At 35.1% G+C, this 17,052-nt stretch overlaps 1 protein-coding gene across 3 annotated transcripts in view; it reads left to right on the top strand.

Moving 5' to 3' along the window:
- Ctnna3 (catenin alpha 3) overlaps positions 1-17,052 on the top strand; it is a 1,666,222-nt gene that overhangs the window by 44,035 nt on the left and 1,605,135 nt on the right. For 2 of the 3 annotated variants that reach the window (XM_048810157.1, XM_048810163.1), the window contains exon 2: positions 3,626-3,729. In XM_048810157.1, coding sequence (XP_048666114.1) covers positions 3,631-3,729 — 99 coding nt within the window. In that variant the 5' untranslated portion in view covers positions 3,626-3,630. Of the gene's footprint in view, positions 1-1,336; positions 1,353-3,625; positions 3,730-17,052 lie in introns of those variants that run through there. The other variant, XM_048810171.1, reaches the window with a different exon arrangement.

Raw genomic sequence — 17,052 nt, forward strand, 5'->3', positions numbered from 1 at the left:
GGCGGGGGCATTCGGTGCCAGGCGGGCGGGGGGGGCGTTGGCAGTGGGAGCAGGGCTGCCAGCAGAGCCGGGATGGGGATGGCGGGTGCCGTCTGCCGGGTCGGGCGGGGACCCTTCTCGCCGCACCGGGCGCTGGGGGCCACTTGCAGAGCCGGGCAGGCGGAGGCCGTGTGACTGGACCTCTGCGCCGCGTGGTCAAGATTCACTCGTCTGGGACAAACTGTCACCTCTAATAAACTTACTAATTACCGGCAGGTCTCCTTTCAGCGGAATTTTGCTAGAAGTTCCTCAGTAGGTAGAATTTAGGTGTATTAATGGGTCTTTCTGATCCCGTTAATGTGGAGATACTGAAAGTGCGCTTCCTCGCCGGCCGCCATGTTGGATCCCCCCAATGTTAGCAATCTTAATTTCAATGTAGGATAGTACCTGTTATAAGTAGGGTAACAAATAAAGCCCTTTGTGAGCCCTCATTTGATAGAACCCTAAGGTCATACATTGAAAGACATATCTTGTTGCATAGTTTGGCTCTGGGCTATGCATTAAGGTTACCAGAAGAATATCCCATCTGTCAATTTAGATTTGCGTGTGTTAGAGAGAATCAAAGTGGTAGGTGGAATGATGGAAAACCGAACCAAAACAAAAAGCAAACCAAACAAAAACATTTCAATCCTAGAACTGCATTTGAGAGAAAACATTTGGCAATAGTGTTTGAATCCTTTCTTGAAGCACATTTTCTATATTATAGCTGAATAGCTGAGAAAAAGAGATCATGTTTCTACTTTTAGAAAGGAAATAAAATCAGTGAAGAGAGAAGCAAGTAATTAACAGGATAAATTATAAGATGTTGTGACTTTACATTTTGTATATTATATGATAATAGTAATTCATACTTTCATTTGAAAAGAAATTAAAATAAGTTTTCAACTTAATACAATTTGAATAATTATTTTTTCAAAGCAAAAAGGCTTTTACAAAGTAAAGGAATAGTAGGCACTTTTTGTAAGTGACTTATGATAAAGTTAAGCATAGACTTAGGACAAGGCCATAGTTGACAGTCTTGAAGCAGGGGAAGGGGGTTCTCATCAAGCATTTTGGATTATGTTCAATAAAGGAATTATATAGAACTGTGTTACATTTTAGAAAATGTGCTCCCTGTGATCAATAATGCCAGTGTTTTAAAATAAAAGTCAACATTTACTATAATTTTAAGTAGATGAATATATATATTTATACATTATAGTTATTTAAAAATATGGTTAGCTGGGCACAGTGGCACACGCCTATAATCTCAGTGGCTTGGGAGGCTGAGACAGGAGGATCTCGAGTTCATAGCCAGCCTCAGCAACAGCAAGGTGCTAAGCAACTCAGTGAGACCCTGTCTCTAAATAAAATACAAAATAGGGCTGGGGATGTGGCTCAGTGGTTGAGTGTACCTGAGTTCAATCCCTGGTGCAAAAAAAAAGAAAAAAAAAAAAGAAAAAATGTTTAGAGTAACCCTAGGATGCTTAATATATAAATTGTCTTTTTTTCCCCGCTTCAAATTTCTTATTATAATTGACTGGAAAATGGTTTGATACTATACATGAAGTGATAGTATACATTAGTGTTTGTAATAGTATAGTAAATCCTGAAGCATATAATTGTACTGAAATGCTTTTATATATTATTAAATTTGTCATAATCAGTCGGTTTGAGACTTTCAATATAATTATCTTTGTTTTTAATATTAAATTTTGCTGAAGACACATGAGAGAATTATTATATTTGAAATTCACTATCTTGATTATGAACAGATACTATGTTAAGTCACTAGGGACAGCTTTTTGGAAGATTCATATTACTCTCAAGAATATTTCAAATATCCACTTTTTGTATTAATAGTGGCATGTAATCATGTGGCATCATATCTGAAGAGTCTTAAGGCTTATAGACTCTACAATATTTGCCTCTATTTAAGATATTCATTTAAGATATTAATTTAAGAATTAGAGTATTTCAAGAGCCAATGAGGATGCTTCTTTGTTTTTTATCTCTCTCTTTTACTACATGTGTATAAGGTGAATAGTTTTGGAAAGGCATTGGTGAAGCACTGATCTTTTCACTTACACATGGGTGTAGTAGAGATTGTGAATGTCTTTGAGTATACACAATAGTTCATCTATAGATACAAGGGAAGGATCCAGTAGACGGGGAGAGGTTGATAACAAAGAGGTGATGGTTTTATGGAATGAGGCCAGGGAGAGATGAAAAATGGAGGAGAATGGGTAAGACTATCAGGGCAGGGAATTTGGAGAGAACATGGGCTCTCCCCTGAGGTTCTGATATATTCTTTAGGTGTGAAAGACAGGTATAGGAAAGAGAATAATTCTTCTTCCTAGAATCATTAAGATTGAGAGAATAATTTAAGGGATTTATTCTGTATAAGAGAGACACTATGAAAATATGTGCTCATCTATCTATCTAACCATCCATCCGTCTGTCCACTTATAGCCAATTAATCAACTAAAAAGAAATGATCTTCCCTATGTCTATAATAAGAAACATTAAAACTAAAGTAAATATGATACTTTCTATTTACTTTTTGTTTTTATTTCTATGGGTTTCATAGGGAATATCAGGATATTTTCTGGGGAAAGAATTTTATGCTCTCTTAGCCTGAAATTATGGAAGAAAATAGGTAGAAGATAAGTGGAAAGGTTTTCCATTGATAGATACATGTTTCTGTGGGTTATTAGTTTTTTGTTTTAAAAATGGGTCAAGTTATATTTAGGAGAGATTTTTTTCTCTTTATTTCTGTGGATCTTCAGTAAATGCTTTCTGGTTGATTACTGATGTAGGTTCATATTCATTTGTGGGCTTAGTGATTTGGGTAATAGTTTTAATGACTAATATGTTAATGTGAATGTTAATGTGAATATGTTATGATATGCCACCTATTATCACTTGATTATATGTTTAAGAACATATACACTTTTATGCAAAATATCTCAAAATTGATTCTTAAGGATAATGTTAATGCCTTTAAAGCCATTCTTTAAATGACTTATAATAATAATTATTATTTTAAAATTTGTCTTGTCTAAATATCAATGCCTTCTCAGGGCTTCTCATTTTTTATAGCTATGCTAAATCATATCAGAAAATAAATTTCCCCTAATGTTCTTTCACAATCAAGATCCTCAAATAAGTGACCTCCACAATAAGTAGAGACATAACACATCTTACAAAGTTTTGCCTGGCTTCTCATCTAAGTCATCATTATAAGAAAAGGCAAAATATATGTGTGAGCTGCTTCAGCACTATGATTTTGTGGAAGTCAAAGTATCTGCATGCTGTAAGATGTCTCACAAGTTGGCACTTATTTTTAACACATATAAATGCATTTGTTGAGTTTTTAATTTAGTCATGAATTTATGAGTGTAGATTAATTTGTGAGGGCATCTAAGCCCAGATAACATGATCTCAGAGAACAGTTGGGGAATATCTGACACAATTGTGAGCTATAGATGATGTCTGGAAGAGATGCCAAATACAGGTTTCAACTGATTCCTAATTTTCATTTATGCTTGTCTTTAGAAAATATTTTTCTTAACTAATGAGCATTATTTTGTATACTTGTGCACAGGCAATATGTCAGCTGAATCACCAATCACACTGAATATTGATCCTCAGGATCTTCAGGTCCAAACATTTACTGTAGAGAAGTTGCTGGAGCCTCTCATAATTCAGGTACTAATATCATGGAAATTATAATGTGCAACAATGGTAGAAGAACTAAAAACATGAAAACTAATGAGCCAAAGAAAGATTTGATTTTTATATAAGAATATGACATCTAAAATTCTTTTAATAAAGTGGTATTAAAATGTATAAAGGGATGTATTTAATTATAATAATACAATTCTGAATATTTTCCCCAGATGATCTTTTAACAGCAACAGCAGCATGAGTGTGTATATATAATTTTCAAAGTAACCATCTATAAATTATCTTGTTTGATAGTCATAAAAATGGAGTGAGATAGGTAGTGTGGTTAAAGCCACCTTTCGTATATAATTTCAGTGACTTGCTCAGAGACACGATGGCTCATTTGTCAAATAGAAACTATCTTTAAAATATCAAAATGCATGATAAAAGCAGCTGCTTAAAGGAATTCTTTGATAAAGTCTTTCATAAAGTGAATAATCCTTTGATAATATACATAGTGATTCTCTGACTTACCCAGATTTTGTGTATTGGATTTTCTTAAAGCAGAGTTGAAGAAATTTATACAATGATATAGATATAACTTTTTTATGCTTAACCCAAAATTTGTGAGGGAACTCCCTTTACACTTATGCTATACATATTAAATAACTTTTTCTGTGGACTCAATACACTCAAAGTTTACCTGTGTGTGAAACTACACTGATTTTTACCTCTGGCCATTTTAAAATGTTCTGCTTATTTTTTCTGTGAGATAAATAGTAGAGAGGGAGGTACACATTTTTACTTAGCATGAGTTGACATTTACTACAAATCATGAGCTCTGCTGAAGATAGTTTAATTATCCACTTTGGCAGGCTAAAATACTAATATCTGGTATGAAATTGATACTAGATGACTATGGAGACACCACCATTAAAATCTCTTGTCTTGGCTACCTGTGGAATAGTTTTATGTTAAAAAAAGGAAAAAAGAAAAAAGTAACTTACTGTTTTTCTGATAAAGATCACTGAAAGAATTGTAAAAGCCAGCCAGGCAGCCAATCAACTAATCATCCAATCAACCAACAAAAAATCCATTTGGGGAAAAAAGAGCAAATTAAAAAAAACACTCAATTTTACCATTAAGAGATAAACATTAACATTTTGATACATGTAGTCCCCATACCCCCTTCACTAGGTATGGAATGCAGGGCCTCACACCACACAGGCTAGACAAATGTTCTACCACTGGCATACATTCTCTATCTGTATTTTCTTCTAATATGGTAAAATTATGGGTGATTTTTATACCCATAGTTTCTTACTACTTTTAAATATAAATAATATATATTCTTTGACTATATATACATAAAGAATACACATATAAACAAGGTGGAGAGAGTGCATTATATGTAGACTTTCCTCTGAGTAACCCTTATTTGTTCTGCAACAATGAGACATTTCAGTTGGTCACATAAGACTTGCAAAACACAAAGGATGCTGACACGTTGTTGTTTATGAATGGAGAAAGTATTGTGGAGAAACTACTTAAATCTTGACAGAATCTAACAAATGTTATGTCTTAGTAAGATACATTGCTATAGCAGTCAATACAAATCCACATTAAGGGTTATGCTGGTCACAGTGTGTGTGTGTGTGTGTGTGTGTGTGTGTGTTTTCTGGCATGTTCTAAAACTATTAAAACCATCTCACCAACCATTTATTGATTCCATCTAGAAAATTAAAAGGGGGTAATTGACCTAAAGTGATTTTATTTGATTGGAAAGAAATGTAACTTAAAAATGTGATTATGTTAATTTTAGATTTTGATATAGCACCTAGTGATGATCAGCAAGTAGATGAGTCAGGGAAAGGGAATTCAGTACGTATTATATGACAGATAGTTCTCAGTTAATGTTAATGTAATACTAATTTTATATACCTTGATTGTTGAGAGTGTTTTTGAAAATGTTTATTGATTTATTAAGAATTGTTTGGCATATTACTTCATCAATATCCCAGTTACAAATCAGTTTGTAGGTCTTAGCAATATTCAAGTCATATGAAATTAAAAATATTAATTATCTATAAAATGTCTACTATGTGCAAGAACTTGCTATTGAAGCAGAATTCTAATATGACAAAATTATGACTATACACTTGATTTTCATTATAATGTATTCTCTATAAAAACAATGCATTTTAAAGTTAAAGAGTTATTATTTAAAAGTAACTGATGTTATTGAATTTGATGCTCAGCCTTGTTTTATCTGTCACTTTGATCATGAGTCACTAGTTAAGACAAGTAAAAGATTCCATTATAAATTATATTAAAGGTGATTTTTAAGGGTAACATTGTGCTAAGTGTTTTATATTAATTTTCAAAGTGTTATTTTTATTTTAAAATATTTAATTGATAAAATTGTATGTATATATTCAAGGGGTACAGAATGATGATTTATGTATATATTATTTAATGATTACCATGGTCAAAGTAATGAACACATCCATCACAATCCATAATTACCATTTTGTATATGTGTGCTGTTGGCACTTAAAAATACTCTTTTATCATATTTTGAGTATATAATACAGTATTTTTAACTATAGTTATCATGCTGTACATTAGATCCTCAGAATTTACTTATCCTCTAACTGAAAGTTTGTACCCTTTAACCAACATTTTTTCACCTCCTATATCCTACTACTTGCCAGTGCCTGGAAGCCACCATTTTACTCTCTGCTTTTATGATTTCACATATTAATGAGATTATATAGTGTTTGTCCTTCTATGTCTGTCTTATATCACTTAACATAATGTCTCCAGGTATATTCATGTTGGCAAATGGCAAGATTTCCTTTTTAAAAAATGACTTAATGCAATACATGCAAATATCACATTTTATTTATTAATTCACTTGCCAAATGGACTCTTAGGTTGTTTCCACACCTTGGCTATGATTCCAAAGATTGTTTAATTTGAATTGATATAGTGTTTATTTTATGTATATGGTATAATCTCTAATTACACTGGAAAACATTCCAGCAAAGATTCATGATCTTTAAGTTCATAATGCCACTAGATAAAGTTATCAATTTAGTAGCCCCATTAAAAAAAGCCCACCTTTGGCTGGAGTTGTGGCTCAGTGGCAGAGTGTTTGCCTCACACATATGAGGCACTGAGTTAGATCCTCAGTACCACATAAAAAAATAAACAAGAAGAGATCCAAGATGATGGGCCAGAGGGAGGAAGCATTCTGTGTTGCTCCATGACCTGGGACTCAAGTTGTGAGAATACTGCTTCTCTGCAAGCAAAATTCCTGCTCCCGTGTGGGATCATGGCCACTGTGCCCCTCCAGGGCTCCAGGCCTCAGCATCAGAGTAGGTCTCCCAACTACTTGCCCATGCAGGACTATAGGGTACCAGAGCAGCACCATCAGCACCCATGCAGAACTTTTCGGCACCCACCAGAGCATAAATCACAGATGCAGCTCTCACGCAGACATCTGGCAGCTTCCCATATTCAGGAACTCTGGCCGCCACTCCTGTGTGGACCCCCAGGTACCAACGTGGGGCTCCCTGGTCACCGCCATCTTGGGACTCTGCAGCAGAGGAGATAGCCCCCTATGTGCGGTAGTCTTCCTGCACCCAAGAACCTCACACAGGCTCTGAAGTTAGCCGACAGCCATACTGCACGAGCTAGTCTCTGAACTCATCCTCCAACGCCATCACTTGGCTCCCCCCAAACAACCTGACAGCCTACTGCTGAAAGCAGGTGCCTCCATATTGGGCCACCTTCATCATCATCTTCAGTGGGGGGCAAATCCCAGTTTTGGAACTCTGGCTGGCCAGGTATCCAGTTTTTAACTCCCTCCTCTCCCCAGCAGCCGCTACCCTGGCACAGTGACACCCTGGTTAACTTCACCACCCTGAGGGTAGAGATACCAGATAACAACAGACAACCCCACCTCTTGGATGAGAAGGGAAGCAGGAAAAACACAGATTTCCAACCAAAACAATTCTGTTTCTATCTTCAAGATTTTTTCCCCCTCTTCTGCTCTATTATTCTGCCCTCACATCCCCAACATAAGTGAAACCAAGTACCAATTAGGATTTTAAGGACTGGGATGTCTGAATAGTATATTACAGCTGTGTTGTGTGTGTGTTTATATATATACTTTTATCCCACCAATATCTACTATTCTAACATTATTTTTCTCAATATATATGTGTTTGTTTTATGTACTCTACTGTCTTCCCACTTACTTTTCTATCCCAAATTGCTTTATCTCCTTTCTCCTGCTACTAATCTTCCTTTTTAGATTTCTCTTTCATACTTCTTAAGATATAACAACTCTATATCCTCACCATATCCTCCTACTCCTCACTCCCTGGTTCTTTGTCCACCATCAGAAACTGTAAACTCTTTTACAAACCTACTGAATATATTGTAGATAATAATTGAATTCACCATTTCTGTACATTGTGACCAAACTGTAAATGTCTTAATAGCAAACATTTATTTTTAGGGTATATGATGTTTGTACTGGAATCTGATAACATTGTCATTCACCTCAAAGGAGAGGTATTGGATCTGTGCAGGAGTGCTATAAGCCTATAGGGTAAAAACAGTAACACCTTGGATCCACAGTGCTAGAAGGGAAGACACACAAGCAATATGAAAAGACAAGGGAAGAAAGTGCCCTAAACATATCAAGACACCACATTATTAGAATCCATGGCCAGCACAGCAGAAGAAATTACAGAGAAGGAGTTCAGGATGTACACAATTAAAATGTTCTGCAAATTAAAGGATGATATAAGAGAGCAAATACAGGCAGCAAAAGATCATTTTGACAAAGAGCTACATAAACAAATACAGGAAGCAAAAGATTACTTCAATAGGAAGATAGGAGTGCTAAAAAACAAACAAACAAACAAACAAAAACAAAACCAAACAAACAGAAATCCTTGAAATGAAAGAAACAATAAACCAAAATTAAAAGCTCAATTGAAAGCATCACCAACAAATTAGACCACTTGGAAGTCAGGACTTCGGACAATGAAGACAAAATATATAATCTTGAAAAGAATGTAGACAACACAGTGAAAATGGTAAGAAACCATGAGCAGAACATTCAATAAATATGGAATATTATAAAAAGACCAAATTTAAGAGTTATTGGGATGGAGGAGAGAATAGAGTTCCAAACCAAAAGAATGAGCAATCCATTCAATGAAATAATGTCAGAAAAATTTTCAAACATGAAGAAAGAACTGGAAAACCAAATTCAAGAGGTTTATAGGATGCCAAAGAGCCACAACCAAGTCATATTATAATAAAATGCCTAAAATACAGAATAAGGAGAGAATATTAAAAGCCACAAGAGAAAGGAATCACATTACATATAGGGGGAAACCAATTAGATTCTGTGCAGAGTTTTTAAACCCAGACCCTGAAAGCTAGAAGATCCTGGAACAACATATATCAAGCTCTGAAAGAAAATGGATGCCAACCAAGAATCTTATATCCAGCAAAATTAAGCTTTAGATTTGATGATGAAATAAAAACCTTCCATGATAAACAAAAGTTAAAAGAATTTATAACTTGAAAGCCTGCATTACAGAACATCTTTTGCAAAATATTCCATGAAGAGGAATTGACAAACAACAATGAAAATCAGCAAAGGGAGGTATTAAACTAAAGGAAAAACTAATCAAAGGAGAAATCAAATCAAGTAAAATATCAAAAAACTCCCATACTGGCTGGGAATACAAATCATGTCTCAATAATAACCCTGAATATTAATGGCCTAAACTCACCATAGACTGGAAGATTGGATTAAAAAGAAAGACCCAACAATATGCTGCCTCCAAGAGATTTATCTCATAGGAAAAGACATCCACAGACTGAAGGTGAAAGGTTGGGAAAAATCATACCACTCACATGAATTGTGGAAGCAAGCAGGGATCTCCATTCTCATATCAAATTAAGTAGACTTCAAGTCAAAGTTAATCAAAAGGAATAAAGAAGGACATTTCATACTGCTTAAGGGAACAAGACATAACAACAAGTCAACAAGACATAACAGTAATAAATATATATGTCCCAAACAATGGAGAGTCTATGTTCATCAAACATATTCTTCTCAAGTTCAAGAGTCAAATAGACCACAGCACAACAATTCTGGGTGACTTTAACACAGCTCTTTCACCACTGGATAGATCATCCAAACAAAAGCTGAATAAAGAAACTATAGAACTCAATAATACAATCAATAACTTAGACTTAACTGAAATATATAGAATATTTTATCCTTCAGTGAAAGAATACACTTTCTTCTCAGCAGCACATGAATCCTTCTCTAAAATAGACCATATATTATGCCACAAAGCAACTCTTAGCAAATAAAAAAGTAGAGGTACTACCCTGAATTCTATCAGATCATAATGGAATGAAATTAGAAGTCAAAATAAAAGCTACTCCAGTGTAACTGATGTAATTCTGCAATCTGTATATGGGGTAAAAATGGGAGTTCATAACCCACTTGAATCAAAGTGTGAAATATGATATATCAAGAAATTTGTGATGTTTTGAACAACCAACAATAAAAAATTAAAAAAAATAAATGATAAAGATCCATTGACAACTAAAAAAAAGTAAAAGCTACTCCAACACCTGGAGACTAAATAATATATTTATTTAGTAATAAATATGCTACTGAATGAACAATGGGTTGCAAAAGACATCAAGGACATCAAGGAGGTGATTAAAAAATTCTTAGAGGTGAATGAGAACACAGATATAACATATTGAAATCTCTGGGACACTATGATGGCAGTACTAAGAGGAAAGTTCATTGCATGGAGTTCATTTCTTAAAAGAAGAAAAAGTCAACAAATAAATGACTTAATATTACATTTCAAAGCCCTAGAAAAAGAAGAACAAATCAACACCAAAATCAGTAGAAGACAGGTAATAATTAAAATCAGAGCTGAAATCAATGAAATTGAAACAAAAGAAACAATTGAAGAAACTGACAAAACAAAAAGTTGTTTCTTTGAAAAAATAAATAAATTGACAGACCCTTAGCCATGCTAATGAAGAGAAGGAGAGAGGAAACTCAAATTACTAACATCCATGATGAAAAAGAAAATATCACAACAGACACTACAGAAATACAGAAGATAATTAAATTATTTTGAAAACATGTACTCCAATAGAATAAAAAATATAGAAGGCATTGACAAATTTCTAGAGTCATATAATTTTCCAAGATTGAATCAGGATGATATACAGAATTTAAACAGATCAATTTCAAGTGACAAAATAGCAGACTCCATCAAAAGTCTACCAAACAAGAAAAGCCCAGAACCAGATGGATACACAGCCAAGTTCTACAAGACCTTTAAAGAAGAACTAATACCAAAACTTTCCAATTTATTTCAGGAAATAGAAAAAGAGGGAGCACTTCCAAACTCATTCTCTGAGGCCAATATCACCCTGATTCCAAAATCAGGCAAAGACACATCAAAGAAATAAAACTTCAGACTAATGTCTGTAATGAACATAGATGCAAAAACTCAATAAAATTCTGGCAAATTGAATATAAAAACATATCAAAAAGATAGTGCATTCACCATCAAGTGGGATTCATCCCAGGGATGCACAGTTGGTTCAACATATGGAAGTCAATAAATGTTATTCATCACATCAATAGACTTAAAGATAAAAACCATATGATCATCTCAATAGACACAGGAAAAAACATTAGATAAAATAGAGCACCCCATTCATGTTCAAAACACTAGAAAAACTAGGGATAACAGGAATATATCTCAACATTGTAAAAGCTATCTATGCTAAGGCCTAGGCCAACATTATTCTAAAATTGAAATAATTTAGACAAATTGAAAGCATCCCCTCTAAAAGCTGGAACAAGACAGGGATGCCCTCTTTCACCACTTCTATTCAACATAGTTCTTGAAACACTGGCCAAAGCAATTAGATAAAAGAAATTGAAGGGATATAGATAGGAAAAAAGAAATCAAATAAGCACTATTTGCTGATGATATGATTCTATACCTAGAAGACTCAAAAAATTCCACCAGAAAACTTCTAGAACTAGTAAATTCAGCAAAGTAGCAGGATATAAAATCAACACCCATAAATAAAAGGCATTTCTGTATATCAGTGACAAATCCTCTGAAAGGGAAATGAGGAAAACTACTCCATTTACAATAGCCTCAAAAAATTAAAATACTTGGGCATCAACCAAACAAAAGAGGTAAAAGACCTCTACAATTAAAACTACAGAATGCTAAAGAAAGAAATTAAAGAATACCTTAAAAGTTGGAAAGATCTCCCTTGTTCTTGGATAGGCAGAATTAATATTATCAAAATGACCATACCACCAAAAGCACTATACAGATTTAATGCAATTTCAATCAAAATCCCAATGACATTCCTCATAGAAATAGAAAAAGCAGTCATGAAATTCATCTGGAAAAATAAGAGACCCAGAATAGCTAAAGAAATCCTTAGCAAGAAGTGTGAAGCAGGTGGCATCACTTCCCTATACCAGACCTTAAACTATACTACAGAGCAATAGTAACAAAAACAGCATGGTATTGGCACCAAATTAGACAGGTACACCAATGGTACAGAATAGAGGACACAGAGACTAACCCACATAATTACATTATCTTATATTAGACAAAAGCATCAAAAATATACATTAGAGAAAAGATAGTTTGAACAAATGGTGCTGTGAAAACTGGAAATCCATATGCAACAAAATGAAATTAAACCCCTATCTCTCACTATGCACAAAATTCAACTCAATGTGGATCAAGGACCTAGGGATTAAAACAGAGATTCTGTGTCTAATAGAAGAAAAAGTAGGCCCAAATCTCCATCATGTTGGGTTAGGCCCATACTTCCTTAACAAGACTTCTATACCACAAGAATTAAAATCAAGAATTAATAAATGGGATGGATTCAAACTAAAAAGCTTCTTCTCAGCTAAAGAAAAAAATCCCTGAGATGAATAGAAAGCCTACAGCTTGGGAGCAAATTTTTACCACTTGTACATGAGATAGAGCACTAATCTCTAGGGTATATAAAGAACTCAAAAAGCTAAAGTAAAAAAAAAATAACCCAATCAATAAATGGGCCAAGGAACTGAACAGACACTTCTCAGAAGGTAATATACAATCAATCAACAAATATATGAAAGACTGTTCAATATCTCTAGCAATTAGAGAAATTTGAATCAAAACTATTCAAAGATATCATCTCATTCCAGTCAGAATGGCAGCTATTATGATACAAACAACAATAAATGTTGGCGAGGATGTGGCGAAAAAGGCACGATCATACATTGCTGGTGTGACTGCAAAATGGAGCAGCCAAAATGGAAAGCAGTAGGAGATTTCTTGGAAAACTGGGAATAGAACCACCTTTTGATCCAGCTGTCCCACTCCTCTATCTATACTCAAAGGACTTAAAAACAGCATATTACAGGGACACAGCCACATCAATGTTTATTGCAGCATAATTCACAATAGCTAAACTGTGGAACCAACCTAGATGCCCTTCAGTAGATGAATGGATAAAGAAAATTTGGTATATATACACAATGGAATATTAGTCAACAATAAAAGAGAATAAAATCATGGCATTTGCAGGTAAATGGATGGAGTTGGAGAATATAATACTGAATGAAGTTAGCCAATGCCAAAAAACCAAATGCTGAATGTTTTCTATGATATAAGGTGGCTGATTCATAGTGGGATTGGGAGGGGGAGCATGGAAAGATCAGACAAACCATAGATAGGGCAAAGGGAAGGGAGAGCGAGGGAGGGGGCAAAGGGGTAAAAAAAGATGGTGGAATGATATGGACATCACTACCCTAAGTACATGTATGAAGAAGACACGAATGGTGTGAAAATTCTTTGTATACAAGCAGAGATATGAAAAATTGTGCTCTCTCTATATAATATGAATTGTAATGCATTCTGCTGTCATATATAACAAATTAGAATAGAAAATTAAATAAATAAAATAAAGATATAAAAAATGCCCAACTTTCCTCATTGCTTATCTTTAAGTTGTATTCCTTTGCTTTCAAGTTTCCACAGATGATATTCTTATCATCTCTCTATATAACTCAGAGTCAAAATTAATTTTAATTTTTAGAGTAATTGGTCATAGATACTATTATGTCACTCTAACTTCTAAATTCATTTATTCATAAATCTTTATCTGCTCTTTTTATAGTTACCAGAGTCTTCCCTACTGAACCTGATTTATCTTTAATCTATTTTTTTTCCTCTTGGGCACAGGTAAATCACTAGGTCATTTTGCAGTGATGTTCAGCCTGGGATATAGTTCAATCATTCGCTTTCATTTTCTCTGTGTGATAACTTGTACAGTTGCATCCCTCTGTAATAAATTCCTCCAATGAATCAGAAATAATTTTTTTCTCAGCAATTACATTTTTATGATTGCAACTGTAGGCATCTGCACTTTATCACTTTCAAGATCCAAGTTTGGCAGTTTAATGCAGAAAGTCTTGTTATGCAGAATTATGCTTAAAAAATTTACATCTCTATGTTGTTTACTCCTGAAGGGGATATGAACTGCTAGATCATGCTACAATCACTACATAATAGAACTATCAATAATTTTATTTGCCACAAAATATAATTTTCTATATGTCAGATTCATGTGAGTTAAAGAGTTGACTCACTTATTCATGCGAGTTAAAGAATTGACTTACCCAGAATCCCTTAAAAAATCCTTATAATGGGTTATCTCTTTTAAAGTTTTTATGGGGCACAGGTTCAAATGTATTTTATGATATAAATATATCCCATGGTTTTAAAAGATAAATATAGAGTTAGATCAGTAGCAATAAACATTACTTCTCTGGCCTTTGTTCATTTTACATCACCTCTTGGCCCTTTCTTCATTTCTACCTCCATACTGTCTTCCAAAAAAACTATTTTTCTGGAAGTCCCCCTAGAGATAGCTTTTTTTAAAAAAAATCTATATTTATTTATTTATTGTTATGTGGTGCTGAGTTTCACACATGGTAGGCATGTGCCCTACCACTGAGGTAAAACTCCAGCCCTAGAGATAGCTTTTATATACTCTATAATAAAAATTTAAAAAATTTTATTATATAGACATAATAAATAATTTTATTTATAATTTATATATAATTTTAATCATTGGCTCAAATTTAAGAATATCTGTTAACCCCTGCATCAGTTGGCATAAGGTTAGCATAAGGAAGGTTGTGTTGTGATAAGAAGACAATCTTCAAATCTGAGAACAATAAAAATTTACTTCCTATTTAAACTATAGGTCCATTGTGAGTTGGCTGGGGCCTGCTCAGTACAGGCGCACGGAGACCTAGGCTAACTTGAACTCCATTTCAGTATGTAGTTTCACTGTCACTGCAATAGGGGTGTTATCATTGTAGGGGAGAGAAAAATTCCTTCTACTCCCTCCCCCTTAGTTCTTATTTGGTCTCTTTGACTAGATCTAGAAACCCAATTAGGATAACAGTTAATTAATAATAGAAGAGTATAAACATTTTAATAATTTCATATGTATATGGGTAACTTCACAAGAGAATAAAGTCCAAAGAAATGACCAAAGCATTGTGTTTTATACTTTTTAGACAATGAATAATAAATTTTGAAGGAATGACAGCAAAAGAAAATATTTTGGCTAGGGGATTAAATTTTGGGGCTGTTACTATGAGATATATGGTAGTAAGGACATAAAAGCTAGTGGAAGACAAGTCCTACTTCAAACAGTTTGTTTATTCAGGTTCATTGCAGTTCCAATTACCAGTCTCTGGTGACTATTACTATTTTCCAGTCTTAGTATGTAAAGAAAGTTCCTCCACAAAGAATTTTTATGGCTTGCTACATGTAGGGAAAATCAGACCTAATGACCCTTTCTGAAGGTATAGTTCCTTATATAGGTTCAGCTTAAAATAAACAATATAACAATATGGCATATATTTAGGTGGCACATTTTAAACTTCTTCATCATCCTCTCTTTGGTAGTTGACTATATACTGAGTGGTGAGTGGTGGATACCTAGAGTTAAATAGCTATATCCATTGTAAAATTGAAAGATATTCAGAAAGAAGTTGAGTTGAGTCATAATAATAGTGGAGAAAATTTTCAAGTTTGGATTTACAAACTCTTGCTGTTCAAGGACAATAAGATTACCTAGTTATTAGATTTTTAAAAATTCTTCTAGTTTTCAAGCACATTCTATACTCACTCACAACTGCACTCTTGCCTCTGTGGGTCCTCAACTGTTTCCAGTTTCCTGACCACTAGCCATGTAGTTCAAATATTTAACTTCCTTAATGTAATCTGATTTCTTGGTCTCTTTCTCTCTCTGAAAACTCAAAGGAGGTTCCATTGGCAGTAGAAATCTAAGATAACTGTAATTGCCCTCACTTGTTTATGATGGAGTGGGGGTTCGCCTGTAAAATATTTCTTATGTTCTTCCCTTGTCTGTAAATTTTGTAATCTTTGAGGTGCAATTCACTTTTGTTCCCAAATCAGTCTATCTGCTATACATTCTTATTTTGTTTGGCTTCTTGTTGTTGCTGGTGGATGAGGACTGCCCTTGGTGCCCACTATGAGACTAGAAATGGACATGGCAAGGCAACCATGTCCCCATGTGAATCCTCAAGGCAGCAGAATGGTGTGGGGCTTCGACAGAAGAGGGAAAATAACTCTCTCCCCATCCCCATACTTTGTTCTCTCACATGGGTCACCATGAAGAAATGCTTGTACTTAGAGTCACAGAAAATTCTTATGAAAATATCCGCTTTCAGTTTCTTCCCTTATCTTTCCTCTGTATCTGTTAAGAATCAAACATAGAGATGGAACTGTAACCACCCACAGAACAGGCCTAGCGGCCTGCTGAGGAGCAGAGCCGCCCCCCACCCCCCGCGCCTGCCAGGTAGGCGGAACTGTGACCACCGACACAAAAGGCCCAGTGGCCCACGGAGGGGCAGAGCTGCCAACCACTCCTGCAAGGTAGGCGGGCCTGTGACCACCAACAGAACAGGCCAGACCTGCAACCGACAAACAGAACAGGCCCAGTGGCCTGTGGAAGGGTAGAGCCGCACCCCCCCGCACCTGCAAGGTAGGCGAACCTGCGACCCACCGGCAGAACAGCCCCACCCAGAGGCCTGCAGAGAGGCAGTGCCGCTGCCTGCGCCTGCAAAGTAGGCAGAACTGCGACCACCGACAGAACAAGCCTAGCGGCCCGCAGAGGGACAGAGCCGCCGCCCGCGCCTGCAAGGTAGGCGGACCTGCTACC

The sequence above is a fragment of the Marmota marmota genome, unplaced genomic scaffold (genome assembly GCF_001458135.2).
Source record: "Marmota marmota marmota unplaced genomic scaffold, marMar, whole genome shotgun sequence".
NCBI classification, from domain to species: Eukaryota; Metazoa; Chordata; class Mammalia; order Rodentia; family Sciuridae; genus Marmota; species Marmota marmota.